The 25,586-nt window shown below is 39.1% G+C and overlaps 1 protein-coding gene across 1 annotated transcript in view; it reads left to right on the top strand.

The window, feature by feature from the left end:
• Positions 1-25,586, top strand: part of KCNH1 (potassium voltage-gated channel subfamily H member 1) — a 177,567-nt gene that overhangs the window by 80,256 nt on the left and 71,725 nt on the right. The window contains 5 exon segments of the mRNA XM_032102903.1: positions 3,419-3,618; positions 7,169-7,225; positions 7,227-7,280; positions 7,282-7,426; positions 20,378-20,574. Of these exon segments, the coding sequence (XP_031958794.1) occupies positions 3,419-3,618; positions 7,169-7,225; positions 7,227-7,280; positions 7,282-7,426; positions 20,378-20,574 (653 nt within the window).

Raw genomic sequence — 25,586 nt, 5'->3', positions numbered from 1 at the left:
AAAATGCCCTTGAGACATGCAGTTTTTGTGGTTAATTTACGATTGTGTTTCGTATTCAGTAAGAAGTCATACACTGCAACAGATTTTCAAGGCTGTGCTTTCTCTCAGCCTTCTATGAACTGAATAATTTGTTGTAAACTAGGAACTTGTTGGTGAAGCAAAAGTGCAATTATACATTTAGATCATCTACTATTTGCAAATGGAGGTGCTCGCTCTTTGAACAGTACTTAGGTTAGTGCAGTATGTAAAAAGGGTTTATTTCGGTTTTTTAATTGTTAAGTGGAATTTACATGCAGACAGACAGACTTTCTGGATCAGCTTTCCAGACAGCAAAAATGAAGGCAGTTTGTTTTCAGAAAGCACTTCAAGTCTTGGGGGAAAGATATAAGAGATTGTTCACTAGTTGATCTCACTTGTTGCTGTGTAGTTCTTCTGCGCACATTTTGTGTGCGAGGCCACTGGATGAGTGCATTTTGAACAAATCATCATCAATCTGATGATTCATCTCAGGAACCGAATGCAGCACTTACATCTGTAATTGGGGTAATTGTAAACCTCTCATTCTTACAGATAGAAGTTCTTCCTCTTATAATGCTAAAATCAGACCCCAGATCTTTTACTGTGGTAGCTGAAGCCTACACTGGCTTGTATTTATTTCTCTATTCTCACTTGTTACATCATTTAAAGTAGCAGATGATTTGGTGACCTTTCCAACCTGTGTCTGACCTTCATGATTCACTTGTGGGTAATTTGCTACTGCAATTACTGTGGTCCTATCTGTGACGCTTAAATGGGGTATCACAGACTGCAGTGTAAAGGAGCAGCCACACTGTTGGGGACAACATGTTTTCCTTTATTGTCAGAAAAGAATATCAATGTCAGGGGGTGAGGGCTATATAATTTCTGAGGGATCTTGACATTCCTGGAGAGGAGATGCTGGAGATTTTGCTCTGACATAAACAGCCCAACTTTCTTCCTTTAGTAGAGTGTGTGTTTCTGAAATCATTCTGGGGCTGCAGTCTACTGCAGTGGGTTCATTTCATTATTCCTTTGAACGGAAGGAAAGGCACACAGCCAGCTATTTCTGTGCAGAGGAGTTCAAGGTTTAATATGCTAATGTATCTACTCAATATAAGGCTGCAAAAATCCTTGGCTTTAATGTGTCTTTAATAGTAATAAAATGGTTAGCTAATGATAAATTAAGGATTGTGAGTTTGGGAATAAAAAAAAATCTAGGCATGAATAATTTTTCTTGCCAAGATAATTGTCATACTGGAGCTTCAATTTGCAGTGGAAATTGCTTGCTTCATAATAATCAAAATATAGGACCAAATTTCTGGTTTTTCTTTAGGCTTCGTGTAGCTGGACATTAATGGGACAGAGTGGGGACTCCGTTTTACCTGTGCTTGCATGGAGCTATATGTGCCAAGGTACTGAACTCCCAGGTTCCACTGTTTGCCAGAGAGCAAAGAGAGAGTTGTATGGACACAAATGTGGTTGTCCAGAAATCTACAGATAAGAATCTGCTTGCCACCCTCTCCCTAATTTGTCACCTATTCCAGTGCTGTGCTGGCTGCCTTGTGCTGCTGCAGTCTCCTGTAGGGTTGTGTTTGCACCTGCCTAACAGAGAGCAAACCAGGACTTAGAGAGAGGTAATGCTGTTCTAATACAAAATACTCATGGATTAAGGAGCTCTTATGGTAAAACTGTTTTTTAAAGCCTTTTATCATTCTTTGCTACTCATTGCATTGGACTTCCGGGTATGATTTGCTCAGGCACAAGTTAAGGTTAAAGAGAGAAAATGTATGTTTCTGGTCATTGTATCCCTATTCATGACATGCTCTCCACTTTTCTTTAAACTGAGTGTGCACCTTTTTCTGCATATTTTTATACCTGTTTGTACAGAGGAGTAGATGGAAAAAGGGAGAGCTGTTCTCTACAGAAATTCATGAAAAGAAAAGAAGTCATGCAGCATCAAGAAGGAATTCTGCAGAAAATCAGCAGTGTAAAGGCCTTGAGCAAGCCTAAATTTAAATTACATCTCTTAATGATCAGGGCAAAGACAGTCCTGTAAGTTTATTTTGCACAATATCAAAGGTTTTTGTTGGTCATAGAATCCTGGAGCATCTTAGTTGGCTTAAGGATATCTGCCTGTAACGCTGACCTGAATAAATACCTGCATTCTCAAGGGAAGGAGTGGGATGAAGATTTTTTTAATAGCTGGTGAGGGAGTAAATAAACAGCAAAAAGGGGTATTTCAGTAAGGCAGAATCTGTTTTTTATAAATATGGCTTCTCATTTATTTGTCTTGAATGGAAAAGATATGATACAGTTTGGTGCTTGTTTTGGGGGACAGGAAATGATTAAGAGGAAGAACTGACTCAGCAAGCCAGAGCACTTACAGGTGGTTATCATTGCATCTGCAGTCTGACTGTTCCTCTCCCTCTACAGCCAACCTGTCACATATCACTGACCTGATTCACAACAAAGGAAAGCTCCCCTTGAGGCTTCCTGTCTTTCCATTTCATTCAGGGCTGGATTGGCTGGAAGAGCCTCAGCCCCGGCCTCTGCAAGCTATCAAACCTGGCCGCTGAGGCTGCCACCAGCCTGCTGCTCTGTCTTGGGCTTCAGCAGATGGATCTTCTCAAGTCCTGTGTGTTTTCATCTGCTTCTCTCCACGCCTGAAACATTGCCTTTTTTTCTTCCTCATGTTTATTCTTAAACCCATCTTGAGGAACCACCTGGCTTCATAACTGTGTTGCATGAAGTCAGGCGGGCTGTTCAGAGGTCTGCCTCTGAGGGCTCTAGCTCTTGCCTCAGACCTCGCTGTGCTTTTGCCTGAAGAATATAAAACGTAATGCGAGTTTTTATGTATTATTAAACTTATGTCTATGAATTACTGACCCATGGTAGCTGTTTATTACATATTCCATCTTCTGCTTTGATGCATTGTTGTTGTCACACCGAGGTGGGTAACGATGACTCAGCTTACTACTGTGATAATGCACTTAAAGCCTGCAAATCTGTCACTGGCGGTATTTCAACACAGGCACTATAAACCTGAGACAAAAAATTAAAGTATTTGCTGTCAAGCTATTTCTCTTAAAATTCTTCTGTCTTCTGTTGTGGTTTCATAAGGTTTTTGGGTACTACTGAATTGTTTGACAAAGACAAACAGTTGTGTTTCAGGAATTCTGATGCAGGACTTGTTCTTACAAAAATAGGCGGTGGTCCTCAATTTGTAGTGCTGAAGGTGACCTATAAAACACTTGCACTCATCATGCCTTGCTAATAAAGCACCTGTATTTGCATGCATTTTTATGAGCCTGGCATTTCCAGTCTTAAAGCCCAGTGGAACACAGACTCATCATCACAACTTACCGTGTATTATCTCTGTGGTTTTTCTTCTTTTTCACAGCCCTTCTGTATGCCACCATTTTTGGTAATGTGACAACCATATTTCAGCAAATGTATGCTAACACAAACAGATACCACGAAATGCTGAACAGCGTCCGGGACTTTTTAAAGCTCTACCAGGTCCCTAAAGGACTGAGTGAACGTGTGATGGATTACATCGTTTCCACCTGGTCAATGTCCAGAGGAATAGATACTGAAAAGGTAAGTAAATTAAACTGCAAGGAAAGAAGTCACATCCTGAAAGTAGTCCATTAAAATAAACAGGAGGTACTGTCTTAGTAAAGGAGACAAATATTCTTTAAATAGTTCTAAGTAGTAGCTTCCCGTAATTTTAAACTTTCAAATACAGTGTTTCAGCTATTCCATCATACAAACATATGCTAGTGGTAAAAGTATGTATGTTTTGCTAGTGAAATGGCATAAAATAGTATAAAAATTATAAATGAAAAAGCTTGGTTTACAATAAATAAAGGTGATAAGTAAATAACAAGTTCCATATTGTAACACAACCTCACAATTTTTCCAAATGAGATTTTTTTGCAGTGTTTCTTGTGAGGTTGTTTGCAGCTCTGTGGGCCTGAAAACAAAGTAATTCTTTTTTGTCATTGGAGAATTTGAATGTAATATTCTGTGTGCAGGCTAAAGATATTAATGAAAACTGGAAGTATTTAATAATGTATTGCTTGAAATCTATCTTATGTAAGGCAAATGTTATCATTCTGATTCATTGAATTTACAAGTAAATTCCCATTGTGTCTTTTAAGATAACAGACGGCCTTTCACCATGGCAAATGTACAAAAGTAATTCCTTGTCGCTTTCATATTAGTTGCCAGCTTTTGTGGAGATAGTTTTTCTTCTGCTTGTAAAGAGACATGATTTTTGGGGTGGATCATTCAGGAAATCATACCAATGCTCTGGTCACCAGTCTCCTGGTTGGCAGCTTAGCTTAGTATTCTGAACTGTGAGTGATGCAGTTAAAGAGCAAACAGTGTCATTTCTGTACAGCTGTTAAAGCATCGTTATGAAGGAGTAGAACAGATGTGGCCTTGCACTGAACTGTCTGGAGACTGAGGGGCACACAGGGCACTGTTTGCTTTCCTAAAAGGTCTTCAGCATATCTGCCATTTTTAAATCCCAGACACGATTCCGTAAGCACTGTCTGTCACACTGGCTTTCAGAAAGAAATGGTATTTTAGTGCTGGGTAGTGCTGATTAGAAGCTGTTCTGCATGTTTTCTCACAATCTGTCTTTGTGTGGGGTTGTGATTTGAAGTAGGTGCACTTGGGGAAGGTGGAGAGACATCTGAGGATACATAGTGTAATGAGTGCTGGTGCTTTCATTCAGCCCCCAGTACAAACTCCTGTCATCATTTTTACAAAACAACAAGAAAAAATTGCTATGTAAAACATGGCGGGGGGTGGGGGTGGTTTAGCTTATCTTCAAAGTTCATTCTTGGCTTCCTTTGATAAAGAGAGAAATGCTTTAAGGATGCAGTTGGAGACAGCAGACTGATCAAACTGGGCCCAACAATTCCCAGTGTAGTCTTTGAGAATTATCTTAATAAACAGGAGAAAAGTCTCTAATTCTCAGGAGGTCTCAAAGAGGTTAATATGGTGCTGTTTTCAATAACTGGTTCGTTCATAGCTGAGCTGCCACTGGCCATGACTGCTTAACCAAGAGCTCAGCTTTCATCTGCACAGCAAAAGCTATGGTTGGCTGTGCCATAAACTCCCAGGTCTGAGCTCTGTTGGTTTGATGCCTGTGTATAACTTCTGGGATGTCTTGCCATGAATAAAACATGTATTGCTTGTGAGACAGAGCAGTGGTAGTTGTGCTCCTCTGAAACACAGCGCAGCTTCCTACAGATGAGGCAAAGATTTAAATAGGAACTGAGCACTGAACTGATCTTACCACTCTTTTGTAGGCCACGAATTTGTCAATTCAGTGTTAACTGCACACATGCTAAGTTACAAGTCTAGAAAACACCCGTACAACAAAATTGAACCAAGAGCTACTGAAAGATTCTAAAGTTGGTCCATGAAGATACCTCCCATACAAATGGAAGTCTTCTTCCATTTGTCTGTAACTCCCAAATGCCTTAAACCCCTTTCATTTTTTTAAGTCTGGAGACATCTTTAAATGGAGAATGGAAAATTAGTTAACTTCCTCTAAGACTGCTGTCCAAAAAAGGTTTTGGATAACAGCATAATTTTAAATATTCTCTTGTATATTCATGGCTTTTTGCTACTATTTCTGTTACAACAACCCTTTTTGTGTGTGATACTCAGGTAGCTGCAAAGTGTGTGTGTAATTCCAGTAGCAAAATTTGGCAAGAATATGCCACTAGAGAATATTTTTGTCACCAGAGTAAATGAGATAATGGAAAAGACAGATATGTCTCCTGCCTGCGATCCATGTTAAATGCTGGACTTTCTGCCCCAGCCCATTTCTGTGAGCCTGGAAAACTGAGAACTGGCAGGTTTGGCAGCTCTTCTGTACAGGGCAGCCAAGAAAAATCATCCATGGGTGCCCTACACCTAAGCACTATAGAAATATATGTCTTTTCAAAAGTAGTATCGGCAATAAAAGGTCTGTTTGGAGGTGGGCCAAAGATGATGATATTGGTGGTAGAGTTATTTGTCTTTGGAGTACCAGGCATGATAACTGGAACCAGTGCCATGCACAGAATTACCAGCTTGGTTCTCTGCTCAGATCTTGCACAGAGCCCCGTTTCAAAGTGTAGGCATAGCCATAGTACTTCCTGTGTCATGTGCCTTTATGTTTTCTAGGAGTATTTGCAGTGAGACAGTCTTCTCTTTCCATCTAGGAAAATAAGGGGGAGTAACTCTGAAGCTCAACCAGAATGTCCCTTAATTGGATGGAATAGTTACTACTAAGAAAATTTAAAAAAAAAAAGAGGCCGACTTAGACTACTCAATGTTTTTCTCAAATAATATGTCCTGGATGTGCTTCATCGTAGGCTATCCCCCAAGGAGATTTTGTTATCCCCAAACCCTGTTCATGTTGCTTCTTTCCACTTTTAGTCCGTACGTGCAGCAGTGATTTTGTATTCTTTCCACTCAGCTGTCCGTGTTATATTAAAACCCTTCAGAAATGGCCCTGGCTGGTACCCGCTGTGCTGAGCATCAGCTTGTGTTCTCTTATGAGAACCATGAATTGCCGTGAGGAACATTGCATTTGGAAGATCAAAAGCTGCCTAAAACAGCATCATACCTTTAAGTCCCTTCCCTGTGTAAACAAAAAACTTGTTAGTGCCACTGAGGGGTAAATTTGAATACCTGCAGTTCTTAATATCATAAGTTAATTAAACTTTAAATAATCGGTTGTAGTTGTTAAAGCATATAACTTGTGCGGGCTTTTTGTGGAATCTGCCTATCAAAAAAGTGACCTGCCCTCTAGAAACAATTCTTCAGGAAGCTTTTCTTCAACACTTTCTGTACTGCTGTGCTCTAAGTTTTATTGTCTTAAAAACTGGAGGACTTCTGGTAATTCAATATCCAGCAGAGCATGTTGCTGAGATGAAAACAGCATTTTCCTTCAGATGTTATAAAGTAGACTAAGTTAGTATTGTGGCTTATGTGGATAAACAATATAAAATAACTTACAGACTGACACTAGAAATTTTACAAGGAAGGAGGAAAGCAGGTTCTTAAACCTTGTGTGGTAAACGAGTCATAGCCGCACATAGAAGCCATGCACAGGAACCTGATTGCCTGATTTCCTTCTCAGGTTTTGCAGATCTGCCCTAAGGACATGAGAGCGGACATCTGCGTGCATCTGAACCGAAAAGGTTTTCAAGGAGCACCCTGCCTTCAGGCTGGCGAGCGATGGGGGCCTTCTGAAGCCCCGTCGCCATGGAATTTCAGACGGTGCACTGTGCTCCAGGAGACCTGATCTACCACGCTGGGGAGAGCGTCGACAGCCTTTGCTTTGTGGTCTCGGGCTCTTTGGAAGTAATCCAGGATGATGAAGTCGTTGCTATATTAGGTGAGTTTCAGAGCTGGTAATAGGCATTGTGCACAAATACAGATACGTACAGCATTTTTATAGCCTCTTCTACTCATTCTTTAAGAAGCTTCAGTTAAGTTTGTTTTACCACATCCTAGAGAGGTTTAAAGGGCAACTGTCTCATTTCCTGGTTGCTTCAACCCTGTTTTGTCTGGTCAGTGGAAACTACCTTAGCATGGGGTCCTGGTCATTCTTGGGGTTCTCCCTGTCTTGAGACATCTCCTTTAATTAGAAATTCCATTTAGGACTTGAGAAAACTTGTTTTTGAAGTGCCTGGCTTCCCTGCCTCACTGTCGCTGCCCCCACCCCCAGTAATAATCCACCTTTGCTGGAATTTTTCCAGTTATATTTATTTAAAATCTCATGTTGAAACAATATTTATCTATTTTAAAGTCAAAGTAAAACATCTAGAGCCTTAACTTGGAAGGGCAGCTTTGGGTTGGAGGCATGGAAAAGAAACTGATGGGGTGTGAATAGCATTCTGAGGCAAAGCTAACAGAAAAGAGTGGGATAATCCAATAGATGTAGATGAATCATGGGGTGGCTGGAGCACTGAGGAGGTGATACTTATAATTTGATTCTGTCAAGCCCTTTTGTGATAAGGTAGATTCTCATGGTGGCTTAATCCAGTACCTGTCACTCATAGCACCCTGGAAAAAGAATAAAACACCTTGATAATCTTACTTTTTTCTGAACACATACACTCAGCTCTCCTAAGATGAATGTCTACCGAAAAAAGAGGAGGCTAATAAATATGCCGAGTTCCATTTTTCTCTACTTCTGAACAGGATTGCATGTATAGCATAGGGTAAAATTAGAGTCCTGGGGAATCAAGTTGATGATACTTTGTGCCACACAAGAAGCTATAAAGGTGAGAAGCTGGAGGATAATGGATTCTCTTTTGTTCTGGAATCACCTGTGCTGTTCAGTGCTATGTATTTGTAACTTCTGCTTGTCTATGCTGCACATCAAGAACTTGCTATCTTTTGCCATGTTGAACTCTCATGAATTAACATGACAAATGTAGAACACAAACTAAGATGTCTCAGTTTGTGTGCCTTCATGCCACCACCTGGGTTCAGCATGAGCAGAAAACCTCAAAACATCTTGCTGCTCTGTTTGAGTATAGGTAAAAAGCACTGAGATCTAATTTTTTTAAAATGTTCTTAAAGATACCAATTTTCTCCTCACCTTTACTGGTAACTCCTGCCTTTTATCATGACACTTACTTTAGAAAACACTCAGCTGAGATTGCTCGAGGAATCAGTGTTAAGGAAACCTAACTCCTAATCTCTGTTGCTGCAGAGTGATAGCTGGGGATAAATGAGGCTGTTCCCTGGGTATCTGGATGAATAGACACATTTTATTGTTGCTCTTCTCCGGGGATGTGACTATTGATCCTCTTCCCTCCACAACTTTTTATTTTCTTCTTCTTCTTTTTCTTTTTAAATTTGGAGTCAGTTCCCTGGCTCTCACTGAAGCTGGTGAGTTCTGTCATTTTCTTTGTGAATATTGTAAATGGAGAGGAATTAACATGAAGTTGGGATCTATTTGTGATTCTGTGAGATTTCATTCGCATGTGTGTAGATTTTTGTGTTTCAGTTTCTGGACTAGGAATCCCTTTCCTTCTACACATGTGTACCTTCCTCCCCCAGGCTGTGAAGACTTCTGCTGAGGGTTTCTCTATCCTGAGAAGAGATGTGTATTTAACTAAGTTTTTTCACTATTCTAAATCAGTTAAACTTCTTTTTCCTTCAGCATTATGTAATTTAACCACCACTCTTACTGAAGGATGCTTCAGGAGATGGGTCAGGGTTTCCTCCCTAACTTCTTTGTACTCTCAGTTTGAAAACAATGTTTCAGGGGATGGGGTTTTTTGGTTGTTTCTGATTTTGTTTTTTAATTTCATATTTAGCTAAACTTGCCAAGTTCTTGATGAATGTATACCAGATAAAGCAAGGTATTGCAAGGGGGAAAAAAAGTGTATTGTACAAGAAGCGTGATTGTTGCTGATCACTCAGCCTGCACAACCTATGCCATAAGTTTTATTTACTAGTTGCAACTAAGCATAGCTGTGAGCACCAGGGATGTAACAGCAGACCATGTGAGAAATTCCTTAGGGTAATTTTAGTTAACAGGTATGTTGCAGAAACTGTAATCTTTTTTCTGGAATTCTGGAAATGAAAATGAAAAAAATAAGTGCACAAATTATTCAAGGTGAATTATTTACTCAGCTCTGGCTGTCATGTAATAAAGCATCCTTTGCAGCTTGCAATGGAGCCTGTATCTTCCTTGCAATGGAGAAATGAATTGCAACTCTGAATCAGTCTGTGTGACTGCTGTACAGCATTACATAAACCAAAGGTAACTGCGCTTAATCCTTAAAGAATCCAGTTCATAGGAAACATTTTCAAGTTCTGAAATCATTTAAATTGCAGACTGGCATGTAAGAGTGTATTGTGTAGCCCTGGAGTGTATTGTGTACACTTGCATAATATCCTTCCAAATCAGTTCTGTGTAATACCCAGAGACAGGTACATTCTCAGTTCAGGCTTATGTTCTTAGAACAAAGCACTGACTTTGATTGACTTGGATTAATACAAGTACTGAGTTGGAAGAAATTGCACATAGGCCAGCAGTGAAAAATGTACTTTTTTATGTGTCCCCTAAGATTGCCTTTCCCATTAATTTAAATTAAGACAAAACCACAAAAATAAGCAAATTAAAAAAAAACAAAACCCAAACGTTTGCACGTTTGCAGTAAAAATTTAAATAAATCAATGTGTTTTGTATGAAGTTTGATTTGTTGGGATTAAAGATATATCTTTTGAATTCTATGCAAAATTTCTGCTAACATACAGGAATTACTCATGTTCATGCCAACAGAGTCTTTGGATTTGGTGAGTCAAAGAAACAGAAGCAAAAAATGTAGAAAATGACCTCTCATCCAGGTGATGGATTAATTTGTGATTCATTCCAACACAAATGAGTCAGAAAAATAAGACTTAGCAAGAAAAGCTGCTCTGTGCTATGTTTTCTGTGTTAATGTGTAAGTATGAGAGTGGGATTATGTAGAAGGGAAGTTTACCTGGTGGGAAGCTGCCTGGATGAGACACAATTCTGTTTTCAGTACTTTGCTGTTCCTCCCCTGACACCGCTGTTACTGTGTGGGATGAAGTGCTGACGTACACTCAGCACTTTGTGGAAGACTGAGACAAATCACACAGTCCCTGCCCTGAAGAGAACTGAATGAAGCACAGGTCATGCAGGACTTCCATTAAGAGAATGTTTTCAACTTAGCTTTGCTTTTAACTTCTCTAAGCCCTCCCACTTGGCCTGATGCTGCTTTATCCACCTGAGACTGACAGTATCTCTTTGAACTACTCTTACTTAAAGACTGAGCCATTTATCCTGATGTGGTTAGAGAAATTGTGAGGGTTTGTCTCCCCTGTTAAAAACAATCAAGTGTTTATGTGTGCTTCATTTGGCAGCTCTAGTTTCTCTGCTTTGGAGCAGATCTTTCAGGCTGAGACACTGAACATCTGAAAATATGACTTTACTGCAGGTCTTTGAAAAGTTAAAACCTACTCGTGATCAGGAGATTGGCTACGTTTTAAATTATCAAATAACTTCTTAAAAATATTCCTCCTGAATTAACTGTGTTCCAGGCACAGACCATAAGGTCTGCCTGCAGCTTTGTTTGGAATGTGCAGGGGAAAAGGCACTTTACTGCCCCCCAGCCATTTAGTCTGAACCTTTTAAATCTCTCCTCACCATTGCTCTATAGAAGAAGTGCTGGTTCCTGTGCTATGTCTCCAATTGCATGTGTGCTTAGATAATGTAATGAGAATTACAGAAAAGAATGTCATAGCAGCAAAAAGAACTTTTTGTACATATTTTCTGGAAATACATGGAAGGACTGGATAGGAGGCCTAATTACAAAAGGATTTATATTGTGCTAGTGTGCAAATATCTGAATGACTTAGAAAACCATTCTTGGTCTTTATAGGGAAAAACCAATTCTAAGTTAGAAATGACTGACATAATTGTACTCCAAGACTGAACAAAAAAATCCCTCTTCTCTAGGAAGTCTGAAGGAAGGCAGTGATTCTGCGACCCAAGTTAGTTCAAACTTTTTCTGCCTGAAATTGGGGGAATTTTTGACATTTAGGGAAACATACCAGTAAAAAGCTAGAGAGAGGAAGGAGAAGACCCTTGAAAATTAGGGTGACAAACTTTTTTTCCTAGATAGCGGTGGGGAAAGCAGTGTCTTGTACTTAAATTTTCAGACTGCTGCAAAATTTGTCAATTAATGACTCTTAGAGGGCCTGACTCAGCAGCGAATCTTTACTTATATGAAATATTCAAAGCTGCTGAAGTGGTCTTGATACTTCCTGCAAGGGGGCCATGTGTGTATGGAAGGTAAGACTGGAGGTTAGTTTTGTGGACTTGATTAAAGATAGGGAGCTTTAAGCTTTTGTTTAACAATTGAAAACCAAAGCCCTGGAAACTACTGTTGTCTTCAGAGCTGAGCACTAGATGAGAAAAGTAGCATTTACTAGAAGATTTAGTTAGCAAGGAAAAACAACACCCTCCCACCAAACAGTTTGTCCCAAGTGTTACATTCCAGCTGTTCTGCATTTATGTTCTTGCTATCTTTATTTGAGAAAAAAACTTTCAAGAGAATAAACCTTTTCCTTGACTGTTGGTTTAGCATCACAGAATATCCTGAGTTGGAAGGAACCTGTGAGAATTGTTGAGTCCAACTCCTGAGTCCACAAAGGGCACGTAAAGTGAGTGGGACACGAAGGGAAGTCAAGGCAGGAATTTATTGGCAGCAAGGAATATAATTGCTCTCCAAAAGGTCAGTTTGCTGTTGCTATTCCTTTTGCTGCTATCAAAGCTGAAAGGCAATAATAGAATGTAGGTATTATATAAGTATCAAAGTATGCAGTAACACAAGAATGGGAATTTTTTTGGTGGGGGTGGGTTGTGTGGCAGGGAGTGTGCAAAGGTTGCACATAGATTTACGTTAAAGATCACACAGGAGTTGAGGAAGTGAAATTTGCATGACCCTGGCTTACAGATCTTTTATTGTTATTTACAAAGCTACAAAGTTGACAAGATTGGAGACTGTGGTTTTTACATGATGTTGTAGGGGACCTTGATGGTGCCATGTTTTGTTTCAGCAGGATATTAAATGCTCCATTTGCTTTGTGTGGAGAAATTCCTGCTGATTTAATTTGATCTAATTGCAGTCTTAAAGAAACGTTATAAGAATAATTGTTTGTTTTCTTTACAATTGCTTTAGCTTACTCATTTAGCCGTAAGCATTTCATTCGGATGTAGACACCAGAGGATTGATTCAGATTTTGGTGGGACAGATTTGCATCCAGATAGGACAGTGCCAACTGCAAGGGCAACTGTGCCACAGGGAGGGTCTGTTTTAGAGGAGGGACAATAGCAGTGCAGGAGTGTTGTCTGGATTGGACCTTCTCCGTGGAAGATGTTGCAACTTTCAGCGAGTGATGTGAAAACTGCTTCTCAGCAGATGTGAGGGGGGCAGACAAATTAACTGAGCTGAGGCTGCTATCTTTAGATTGTCCCTGGTACCTGAGCTAACTCAGGTTTCCCTAAACTAAACTGCTCTGTGTACTACCCCATTTTCAAAAATCAGTTGTGTTATTTTACAGCCTGTTATTTAATTCCAAGTCTTTGAAGAAGTCCCTTACTTCACTGCTTCATTTTTCACCTGAATTTTAAATTTAGGTACACCTCTCTGTGTTAAAAATGCCAAGCTGCCATGCTCTCAGGCTTAACAAATGGTTGCAGGATTATGGATGGCATTATGTGTTTTCTGACAGTATCTAACCTCACAGCATTGTTTGTGCTATTGAATAAGACTGAAACATGACCAGTGGTGCTTTGGCAAAGGAATGATTAAAATTAAAATCATCTTTATCCTCAGTAGTTCTATTGTGCTTTTTCTATTTATAGCTGAAGGGTGGGGTTTTTTTAGATTGATTTATATAGGCAGGTTGGGCAAGTTACATGTTTCTATGAAGTAATTCAATAAACAGCAACTGAAGGAATGATTTTCAGAGTCCGATTTGCTCAATGAGTGTCTGGGCACATTGAGCAAAAGCTTTACAGATGGAGATCCAGCTAAACTTTTTAAAAGGCTGTGGCATAAAGAGGTCTACATTAATATAAAATTTTAATTTCATGGTGGATGTAGGAGCAGCACTGAAACTCTTATTGAGAAATATGGGTTTATCCCCCATGGTGGTTTCGGACAGAGAGTATTCCTTATTCCTGTCCTCCAGACATCTGGGGTGGATTGATATCAGGACTTGCCATTTTTGAGACTTTTTGTTTGTTCTATGTCTAATTTCTGACAGACATTAAAAGCATGAATTGCCAAAGCTCCTGTCCAGTGCTGTTTGTAGATGGTCTAAGACTGCACAGGGTATTGGAGAAACAGATTTTTAAAACATTTGATGTCTTGCTGGAGTGACTGAGGAGGAGGAGTATTCCCTGTGAACAGAGACCTCAGTAGGGAACTTTCTGGCATGTTTCATGTTTTATTGCTGCAAATTTATACACCTTTGCATAATGTGCTCTTATATTGTCCAACAGCACCACATGTGGAAGAAGTTCCCCCTGGAAGATGGCAGTGTCTGGCAGGACACTGGCAGCTGAAATTGAGATGTGGTGGAGATGAGGCTCTCTGTTCCTGCATGTCCCTTGATAGCTCGGGATATCTGTGTTAGGAAGGCTTGCACATCATGTTTGTGTGCATGCTCCAACCAGAGGTGGGAAGAGGTAGAAATTATAATTTAGCAAGGAAGTCAGCTTTCTATAAAGAGCCTGATTTCTGCCAGGTGAACCACTGAATGAGTTTTCATTTTTGTTTTGGGTAGGATTTTGTTTCTGTTTCACAATTTTGGAGGAGGAAGAATAATTTTTGTAAGAGAAGAGACAGGTAAAAAATAATCAAAAAAATTTTCATGAAACACTAGTTTTTCTTTGTTTTCTCCAAATCTCAAATTAATACTTTTTTCAGAGATATGTTTCTGTAACATTGTTATATTTGTATTGAAGGAGTTATTAGAAATACTAAATAAAATTAAATACAAGATAGATGCAAACTTTGTGAGGTTTTCAAAATATTTACTTTATGTATTTCAGAACACGAAACTTACTATTTAAACTTGTGTGAATCCTTTTTGTCTGAAATAAAATAATAAAATTTTGGGGCTTTAATGTATGTTTCAAGCAATATGTAGAACACAAAGGCTGTCCCTAAGTAATCAGGGAAGTAACTCAGAGGATAATGCAATTTGAGCCTCTTATATAGGTTTTTTTTTTTTGGTCAGAGAGTTAGCACTGCGCATGCAATGACAACACAGATTGAGCTGTGTTTTTCTTATCACTTAACTGGTGCAAATACATCCAAATACGTTTGTGACTACAGTTACCTGAGCTACTCCATATCCTGAGTTTGTACAAACTAGTCACATTTTTGTAACATTTTTATAGCAACCATTAAAATGCAAATAAGGATAAATGATACAGATTCTGGTGAAGCTTCCTGGCTTTTTTTGTTAATAAACCTGGTAGGGCCCAGCTGACATTTAAAACTCTTCATCACAATAGGTGAGTGTTCACATAGTGAAATATAATCCATGCTGTATTCTGAGAGACAAATAAACGCCTTAATTATAGCAACAATAATAGAAATTTTAGCTGTAACTAAATCATGTTGTTGCTACTCATCTCTAAAATAAATGTTTTTATTTTGTCTGTACAGTAATGTGCTCCAACAGAGAAAATTGATGCAGTTGTGTAGTAAACTGTCTGCAAAATGTTGCCAGGCTGTGGTTTACAACATGGACAGATACACTGTGTTTCTGTTCCTGCACCAGGCAAATCACTTAAAGTACAGCTTCAGTTTATTATCTCTGTAACACTTACTTTGGTTTCTGTGGCAGAGATACTCAGGCTTTTCAGAGGCCTAATTAGAGGAAAAGAGTAGTTAAAACCTCTGGTTTAAAAAAAAAATAGTGTATTCTCTGAAGGGCAGTTGGTCATTCACTTCTCGTTACATGTCTCAGTTTGCACTTGAGAAATCTTAAGAAAATCCAAAGCAGCAAATCACTTTCATGCATCATGTCCTGCCAGCTGTACTGTGTTGGAAGACCAAACTACAGGCTATTCAGTGGCTGTCAAGTTGTACAATTTATCTACAGGAGAGATACTGAATATTCCACCTCAATGCCAAATGGTAGCTCCATTTTTTTTCTGGTTGACAGATTTTGTTGCATTAAAACAATGCACCAAGAGGAAAAATTATTTTTGCTCTAGTGTCTTTACTTTCCTTGAATCTTTCTCCACTCAGTAAAATGGGAAAATTTAAATTCCATGCCTTACTTAGATTTGGAGGAAAGGAGGGAAGAGAGGAGAAGGGAAGGATTTTCAGTTGAAGGCAGATAATCATGTGGTGATCACAGAGGGAATTTGACCCTAGAGAATCTGTGTGTTTGCTGCTATAGTAGTTGGTGTCCCCCCACTGCCTGGAGGTGGAGAGCAGATCATGAGGGTGCAGGCCAACGTGGGTGCTTCAGGGAGCTGTGCTGGGAAAGTCATTGTGGCAGCCACTGTGGATTAGCATCACAGATAACTGTATTTGCTAACACCTGACTGCAGGATATGCTTAGTGCTGCTTTGCCACTGAGGCACCACGAGCAATGTTTGGTCATTCTACCTGATCTTTGGATCTGCTGAGACTGTGTCAGATCCTAATTCTGTTGTTCAAACATGCAGATGAAGGGAAATTGGGAAGGGACCTGACCTAGATTCTGCTGTTGGCTGCTGTTACAACTACTATTGCTTTGAGAATGATTCTAACATGAATATTTTGTCTGATATACTGAAAATCCATGGATTCATGCAAATGCCTTCAAAATTCATACTGACTTGGAAGACCTGCAACACATGAATCCATAGCCTCATTTTCTCCCCCAGCTATCACACCAAAACTGCACCACAACTTCCAGACACCCAGAACCCAAAAATGGACTGAGCAGGTTATCAGCCAAACGCATATTCCACATGAGCCATATTTATTTTCTTGGAGTAGAGTGGAAGATCTTCTGTCTAAGAGGAAAACTCTTCAATCTTTCCTCTTGTAAGAGTGAAAAAGCCAAGGGTTGTTGTGGTACCAAGGCAATACAGTTGTAATGCGAGGGTGTTCTCTTCTCAGAATCAGCAGAACACCTCACTAAGCTGCAATAATCAGATCTTCATTACTGGTGCTGCTTTCAGGAGACAGAGTGGATGTGGCTTGACCTTATGCCTGACTCAGGCTGAACTGGCAGTGGTAACAGAGAAACCATCTTTTCGCTTAGAAGATAAATAGCAAACTTGATGTGGAGAAGAAATTGGGAAAGAACAAATATGGAAACAGGAGGTTTTATAAAATATTTCTTCCCAGTTTAAATATATCAGGGTTTGGGGACTTGCTGTTATAATGAAAACAAACAAGGAAACATAAAAGGCAGAACACTATTTGGCTTTCCAATGCATGCTGAGCTGATGGTGGAAAAGGTCTTGAGCCCACAAATCCAGCAGGGAATATAAATGATTGATGGTAAAAGCTTAGATCATCCACTTTAAGTGTGATTGACAGATAACATTCCTGGCAAACATCTGGAATTCAGCAAACTGGGAATCAGAAATGCAAAGTACTGACAAACAAACGGCCATCTGCATTTCTCTGGCTTTTTAATCTTTCTTCAGAGGTAAGGTGAAATATATAAAGCCTAGAGTTATATATAAAAAGAGGTTTTTTGGCTCAGGTTCCCTAATGCAGCCAGTGGACTTTGCCAACCACCTTCTGACTCAGAAGCATCACCATACCTTTCTTGCTTTCCAGTTACAGATGGTTTTGATAAAACACCCACTTAGTCTGCCCCCCTGTTTTTTTGATTCCTTTTTCCACAGCGATTGATCATACTTTGTGAAGAACATATAGACAAAGGGAGATGGTATGCAATTCCTTATTATGCATAAGTGGCCAATTGTTCTGATGCAGTGCAGGTAATCCTGGGTGGAATTTTAATTCCTTCTTGCTGTATAGATTTCTACTGCTCCTTTCCCCCCTCATTTTTCTATAAATGTCAAACGTGATTCTTTTAGAATCTGACAATCAAATTTAATACTTTTGGTATGCTTCATTTAGCAAATGGACTTGACAGAAAGCAATGAGGTGCTTCCATGTGCCTTACTTTGGAAACTGAAATACAGTGTAGAATTCATTTTTGACTAGATTGCTCACTCTTAACTTCAAGGAAGTTTTTTAATGAAAAAAAGAGTACAACTTCTTTGGGTTTTTAAGTTTGTTTCTTAAAAACAGAGACTTCTGAGATCTGGCTCAGTTTGTGGCTCATGTTTTGCTTTTCTCTGGTTTGGCTCAGTGGGCACCCAGCAGACACAGCTCCTTCCTGTGCTGTTCTTGCCACTAATGGGAGGTGACTCCCTGGGGTGGCAGGATACTGCAGGAGGGAGATTTTTATGGAGGGAAAAGTTACAAATAGCAAAAGGCAGCTGTGCTTGCTGCCAGGGATGAAGGACAGAGTTGTGTCTTTCTGTGTTATGTGAAAAGCAGAATTAAATTTCAAAAAGAGTAAGACATAACTAACTTCTGTGGTATGTCACTTCTGAGGTAGGCACAGCAGCACCCTGCTGTTTGTGCTTGGGTTGTATTAATTATTCAGCATGTTACTGTGGGGCAGTAACATAATTATTGTCATTTTAAGGTAGGAAAACTTGTCCGGAGATGTTAAGCAATACACTTAGAAGTGAGCTAGAATTCCTCTCCCATGTGCTTGGACTACCAGCTCTAACTGTTGCTCATCAGTGATGCCACATTTCAATGCTTGATAGATTCCAGAGCGTTAATTAAAACAGTTGTTTAGCTAATTGCCTGGAAGATTGTGAGTAAAAGCATATTTATTCCAAAGGCAAACAATCCATTTTTACCCAGTGAAGCATATCAGTTTTTATGGTGCATAAAAATTGTTTCATTTCAATTTTGAATATATTGTGTATTTGTCTGTCTAAAAGCCTTGTAGAGGAAGATCTGTTTTAAGTGCATGGAAGCTTTTTTTCTTAAGCCGTTTTTAATGTATCTACTAACAAAAACCATACAAATAATTGAAAATGTGAAAAGTCATTGCTGTTAAAAAGAAAAGTTGTTTACTGTACTGGGCTGTGGGACTACTGCTATGCTTGTTGGTATGAAGCTTTTGTACTATTTCCGCATGTTGGCATTGTCCTGTGTAAGGAGACTAGAAGTGGAAGAAAGGTTATCTTTATGGTGTGTTTGCCTAATCTTGTGAAAAATGTGCTAACAGAACAGGTGGTTTCAGGGTATATACACATTTAAAATTAAAATGAAGTCAAAGTGATCAGGATCTGAACTGGTCCATGGGAGGTGGATGGTGTAGGTTTTCTGTGGGAGACTGAGAGCACATCAGAGTTAACAACAGCTTAGTGCACTTCAGGGTAGTTTACCATCAAGTTGAGAGCATCTTCTCAAAGAGAAAATGCTTATCATCTCATGGAAGAGATTAGATAAGGGTGGAATACAGCTGAAGGACTGAGATGGGAATTCTGAGTTTGAATTAGAAGTTTTCTTGAGCTCTTTACCCCTGATAGTTCTCTTGACTTTCATATAAGCTTTCAAAAATGACAATTTATTTAGGGAAGGAAATCTAAAAGAACCTGGCTGAAGTCAGTAAACTAATATATATTTTGATGCTTTGGATTTAAGAATTGCTACGGGCAAGGTAATACTTATAAGACATGGGACCATTCCTACCACAGCTTGATAGATGTGGATGCATTTCCGTGTCATTGGTCTTAAGAGAGATGGGCAGCGGTGATATAGCACAGCAGAAATTTGGGAGGAAAACACATTTCAAAACAAAAACAGTTTAGCTTTTCATTATCAAGGTAACAACTGAATATTCTTTTTTTGTTAGCATTATGTATTGGAAAACAGGAAAAAAAGACAATTACTTTTGGAAATGAACTTGTGATTTTCTCCTACACGCTCCCTTTTGTGCCCAGCCTGAGCTGGGGTGTGACCAGTGAAATCCTGACTGGGGGCTGCTCCTCAGTAGGTTTTGGTATATGTGCCCAGCATTGTAGTGCCCAGACTGGTGCAAATGCCCTCATTGTAGTATCCCACTGCAGGGATTTCACTGGTTGCGCCAAGCTCGTAGAGACATGCACATGGAAAGGGTGTGAGGAAACGGCCATTTTCTTCCTTCCAGTGTGAAACAGCTAAACATTCATGCCCTGTCGTTGTTGCGTTGGGGATAACTAATCTGTACTCCTCTTGGTTTGGACTCTGTTTAGTTGCAGCCTGAAACTGCACTGATATGTTATACAGGATGGTTTTATTGACACAACAGTGGGTAAATGGTAGCCAGATTAAGAAGACTCAGCAGCACAGATGTAAGAAACAGATCCTTTGTGTGACAGTTAAAAGGAGAAAGGGAAAAACCATTTCCTCTTAATTAATTTCTTTGAAAGGGATTAGAAGAGAACATGAACCAAGAGTGAACCACTTCTCTTGATTTTGAAAGAAAAATCTTTATTGATATTTAAAGGGAACTTGTCACATAGAACACTTTCAAATTATGATTCATTCTTATGAAGTTTTGCTAGACTGTTGTAATTAAGAAAAAGATAATGGAAAAAGTTAGCCATTAAATGCTTCAAAGTTTTTTTTTCCAGACAGTTTTTTTTTCTGAGTGCAAAAATAGAAGACACTTGACTGCATGAATGAGATGTCTGTTCTGTTATATTTTTGATGGAAGTAGTGCTGTTACTGAAAGCAATGGTGTTGATTTTCTGTAGGCAAAGGAGACGTTTTTGGTGATGTGTTCTGGAAGGAGTCGACCCTCGCCCAGTCCTGTGCTAATGTAAGGGCTTTGACTTACTGTGATCTTCATGTGATAAAAAGGGATGCCTTGCAGAAAGTGCTGGAGTTCTACACAGCCTTTTCACACTCCTTCTCCAGAAATCTCATTTTGACCTACAACTTGAGAAAAAGGGTAAGTAGCTGCGATTTTAACATACATCATGTAAATGATCTCACTTTTAACGTCTGTCTGCATGAGAAGACTGAATGGCTTGAATTCTGGCATTTTTCGTGGACCCCTTTTATAAGATGATTTTTCAGTGCTTGCCTAGGAGACCCTGCTAGCATGTAGAGTCAAAAGGCTATAAGTATTTATTCCAGTGCTAGCTTTAGAGGGAGCTAGACTGTATACATTTCTAGGAAGTAGACAGGTTCCAGCAGATATGAAAACTGTCATGTATGTGTGATAAACAGCGTTCACTACTTAATGCAACTTTAGTTTGTAAAGCCCCTAAAAATATTTTAGGGGTGTTCCTGAAATCACAAGGAAAATAACAGGAAAGATATAAAATCTGATATATGGAACAAAAGTTAAGTACAGCAATCACAATGGAAAAGTAATATGAAGATGACATTCTATCAAGAGTTGTTTCTTTTATTATAAATCACATTTTGGAATTACTTTGCTTATCTATAGTATTTCCATTTTCTTATCCTTGATTTTTTGGCTCTTTTCATTCCTTGCTGTGTGCCAGTTCAAGGTATTTTGTCAAATGCAAGTAATCACAATCTAATAGCCCAGTTTAAATCCTCTGTGTAATCCTCAGTGAACAACCTCTGCAGAAATTTATTAAAACTGTAGTAGGTATAATTCAGATGATATGATTTTATGATGTGAGGTAGAAGACAATAATATTACGCTGAAAAGAAGTGCATTAGAGAACCTGTACTTGCTTCATAAGGGTATTTGACATCAGGTAAAGAAATATGTTTGATAGGAGAAATTTTTGTTCTTAAATGGTTCTCCATAGTAATTTCAGGTGCCAAGTAAGTCCTAGATAATTAGACCTGAAAAAAATAGAACTGTTTTAATCTTTTAAATCTGTTTTGTAAAATTAGACTTTACAACTAGACATTTTTAAAGATATTTTATTTTTTATATTTAGAGTTGGCATACTGAAAGTAAAAGTAGTGCGATGATATTTTCTATCTGCATATGTTATCAGTATCAAAGAATTCAGCTTTTTAGGGTTGGATGAAGAAAAATGTGTTATCCACACTTTGGTGAAATAAGTCAGAGCTCTGGTAGAAAATTGATGTGATTAAAAACTAAGAAACAAATTTGTACTTGGGGATTTCCTTCTAAGACATTTTTTTCAAATGAAGGTATTCAGCTGCAAGCATATTAAGAGAGATGTCCTGTTAATAAACACCTCCTTACCTGGTCTTAGTTAATGTAAGAAATAAAGTAAATGAAAGAATTTGACATTGATATCACCTAAAGAATCAGTATCACTGACTGACATATTTTATAATTAACTCCATGGGTAATGTGGTAAGATGCCCTCAGAATATATAACTACTTCTGTTTTTTAACATCATCTGTAGAAGTAGCAACCTTTGAAGCTTAGAAGGATCAGCTTTCTAACAGCTCATAGTAATGCTAGCAGAATCACATAATTTTGGACCTGCTCTGAGCCAGAAGGCCTGACTTTAGAATCAAATACCTACTCCAGAAGTGACACTGCCCCTCCATGTTTATTGGCATAGCTTTTCCCAGCCCAGGTTACAAAACATTTTTTAATCATAGTGTCACAACTCCTGTGCTGTCAATTTCTACACAAAATGTTCCTAATAAAAACATACATCTTATGATAGCAATTTCCATCCAGTTATTCAAATAATTGGATTTTAATTGAGTTGCAGTCAGCAGAAAAGTGGCGTTGATTGATAATGGAGGCAAGAGTTTGATGGTTCCTGGTTAACAGACTGTAACATTATTTATTTTATTAGAAGAAGGCTGATTGCAATCAGAATGCAAATGTTAAGTAATGTGGATAATATATGTTCTTGAAAATGCATGGAAGGTACAATACTTTAGAGATTTGAGGTAATGCATGTTAAAAGGCAACTTTTTAGAGTTTAGAATTTAATCTGGTTTAAATATCTGTGATTTTTTTTTTTAGAAATAGCTCCCCAGCCTGTCGCTTCTAACACTTCTATGGTCTATTTCTGCAAATGGAATTTTGTAGAATTAAAATGAACTGGTACCTTCTGTTAGTTGCATTTGTAAGGTATTGCATATCCTTTGGAGTATAAATACCAGAATTACACTTTTCATTTCAATAAACAGTTTCATCTCTGGCTCCAAAAGTGTTCAACTAGTTGAAATGTAGATACTGTGTATTCCTCCCAAATATATTCATACAGATTCCAAATACATGAACAAGCAGCTTTGGGGATTTTTTTTTTCAGAAGGATCTCACATTTTTAGACTTGGTTATTCCTCTGAGGTGTCCCCATCTTCAGGATACATATGCCTTCAGTTGGCCATGGTACTGAGTCTCACTACACAGCTCAAGGTGCTTTGTAGCCAAGTTTCACTCAGCTTAAGTGAACTCTAGCACTGGTCCATTTTTTTCACCATATTAACATATTCCTTGGGTGCCAGGTCTCCTCTAGTGATCCCTGGTGGAGCTGGGATTCCCTATCCCAGGCCCTTCAGTGCCAGTGAAGAGATGTTCCCCCTGTTACTGGGTCTGGATCCACGTGCTGATGGCTGTGACAGAAATAAGCAGACATGCAGGCACATTGGAAGGTACCCTAACTGGTCAATTGGTCTTGACCTTAGCTAAACCTAGAGCTGGATTTAGGCAAAGTAAAAGGCAACATTCCTTGTGCTGGTCTTCCTACTTGTCTTGAATGTGGTTTGAGCTGAGCTGGGAGGGCAGGATACTTCTCGTCCATGTATCCCCTTTATGCCTTCCCTAGAACAGGCCTGCAGGTATAAAATGTTACTGCCTGTGATGCTTAAAGACTTTGTGGCCAAGGGAAAAGTTTCCAATGCTCTGTGCCTGGCATGTCATTATTGTCCCTGTCTGTGCTGTGAAAGCAGTTTCCTTTCACTCACTTTCTCAACAAATACCAGTGAAATATCCTCTTTTTTAAAAGTGTCAGCTTGCTGTCAGGTGACTCCCTGAGCAGTTTCCTCAAGTGACTAAAATCCCTGCTGAAGTTATTAGCTGTCTAGTTACCTCAGACTGGAGCTCAGACTTAGAAAACTTTTTATTTTTCCTAAAAGAGAAGAGAAAGCAGACCTTTAATTAACTCCTTCTGCTGCCAGTCATTGAAATTTTCATCTAAGTGGGAACAGAGGGAGAATCATCTGCTGCATCTCTCTTTCCACCGTGCTAAGAAACTGAAACTGCAGTCTGTGGCTGCAGGTGGCTGTATGTTGGACTTGAAGACTTTGCAGCTGAAAGGAAGCTGATAGAGGTTTTTCAGAGCAATACTCGCTGTAACAATGTTCTGAAATTAAAGCAGGTTAACTTGATGTTTCTCTCCATTTTAGGAATCTTGGAGAGGAACCAGAGTACAGACACTGGGGGGTATTGTTGGATAGTCAAGTCACAAACTCACTCTCATGGAAGGTATGCTAGACAAAAGAAATATTGCAGATTAGGAGGGCAGCAGGATGCACAGGCTGGATGGAGGTCTGGCTTCTCCCACCAAATATTTAAACACTTCTGGGTTTCCAAATTGGACATCGTAGCTCCAGGTTCATAGAAGCATAACTACCTGCCTCTGTCTTTGGCATGTGATGGGGTGCAAGTTTGCTGGCACCTTCTTTAAGAATGGGAAAGGCCTTTGGGAAATGTTCTGGCTTTAGCAGTTGCTTCTTTCCATGTGTATGAGCTTTGTGACCAGTATTAACTTACACTGGGTTGTACCACAGTGTATTTGCTCATTTCATTCTGCTGCAGCCATAAATGATGTTGTAGCTCAAATGACTGCTCGCACTACGTAAAAGGGAGAATTCTTATACATAATTTATTAAGCTGAGATTTCTCTAGTAAGCCGTTTTAGCCTGGATAGAGATTAAATGACTAATTCTGAATACTTTGGAGTGTCATGATAGGAAGCACAAGTAGCTTTCCCAGAAGCTACTTGTATCCTGACATGAAAGAAGGAAGACAGTAGGATGTAGGTATGTTACTGGGATTTTGTTAGAGTGAAAGAAGCGGCAAAGAACGTTCTGTGTTTTTACAAATCAAACATGATTTAGTGAGTTAGAGCCAAAGCTCCTAGTCAGAACATACTTGAGAGAGCAGTGATTGTAACAGAATAGTCTCTCTCCTTGGCAGTGTAAGATTGCTTGCTTTTGTACATGTAGTGGTGTGTTTATTCTCTGGTATTCCAACTGTGCCAGTGGACAGGTCCCCAACATCTTTTTCAAAAAGCAATTTTAAAATGCAATTGTACTTTCCTCTTCAGCATTAGCTTAATCTTTCTTCTTTTGATAGTGTAAGCTCTAACTAGAGAGAGAACGTCTCTCAAATCATACATTTCAGCTAGGAGTGCCTCAAGCCCTGATTTTAAATCTCAGGGGGCGTTGGCAGCAGTTTGTTTTCAGAGAGGCAGTCCATGGCCTTACATTCTGCCTTTCCGCATGACAAGTTTTAAAATCCTTCTTCGTGGTAGAGGTTTGAAATGGTATCCCAGAATTCTTTCTCCTACACAAAAGCCTGAATTGCTGGAAGGTTTCAACAAAGCTTTCTTACACTGAGAAGAGAAAGATTTTAATTTTAGAATATTGTCCCATTTGATGATGGTCAAACTGACAGCCTGCTTCTTTCTCCTGTGTTTGTCACCAAAACAATCCCACAAGTCCTGTAGGGAGAGGATTTTGATATTTGACAGGCACGCATATTACAGCACTGAAAACCGAGGACATTGGACATGACTGGTATGTCTGGAAGTGCCTGTGGCTTGGGAATTATGCCAAATTAGCTGTCCAGGAGGCAAAGTTGTCAATTTCCAAAAAACCTGTCCAAATATAAATAAACAGTTAAGCACTGTGTTCCTTCCCATGCTGCTTTTTAAAAGTTGTTCAGGGAATTCGATGTTCTTGTATTCACAGTTTTTCCATGTCAATCTAAACAAAAGGTACTTTATTCTGTTTCATCATTGGTAGATTCCATATTG

Source organism: Corvus moneduloides, chromosome 3 (genome assembly GCF_009650955.1).
Source record: "Corvus moneduloides isolate bCorMon1 chromosome 3, bCorMon1.pri, whole genome shotgun sequence".
Lineage (NCBI taxonomy): Eukaryota > Metazoa > Chordata > Aves > Passeriformes > Corvidae > Corvus > Corvus moneduloides.
This window is presented reverse-complemented; position numbering and strand designations above follow the sequence as displayed.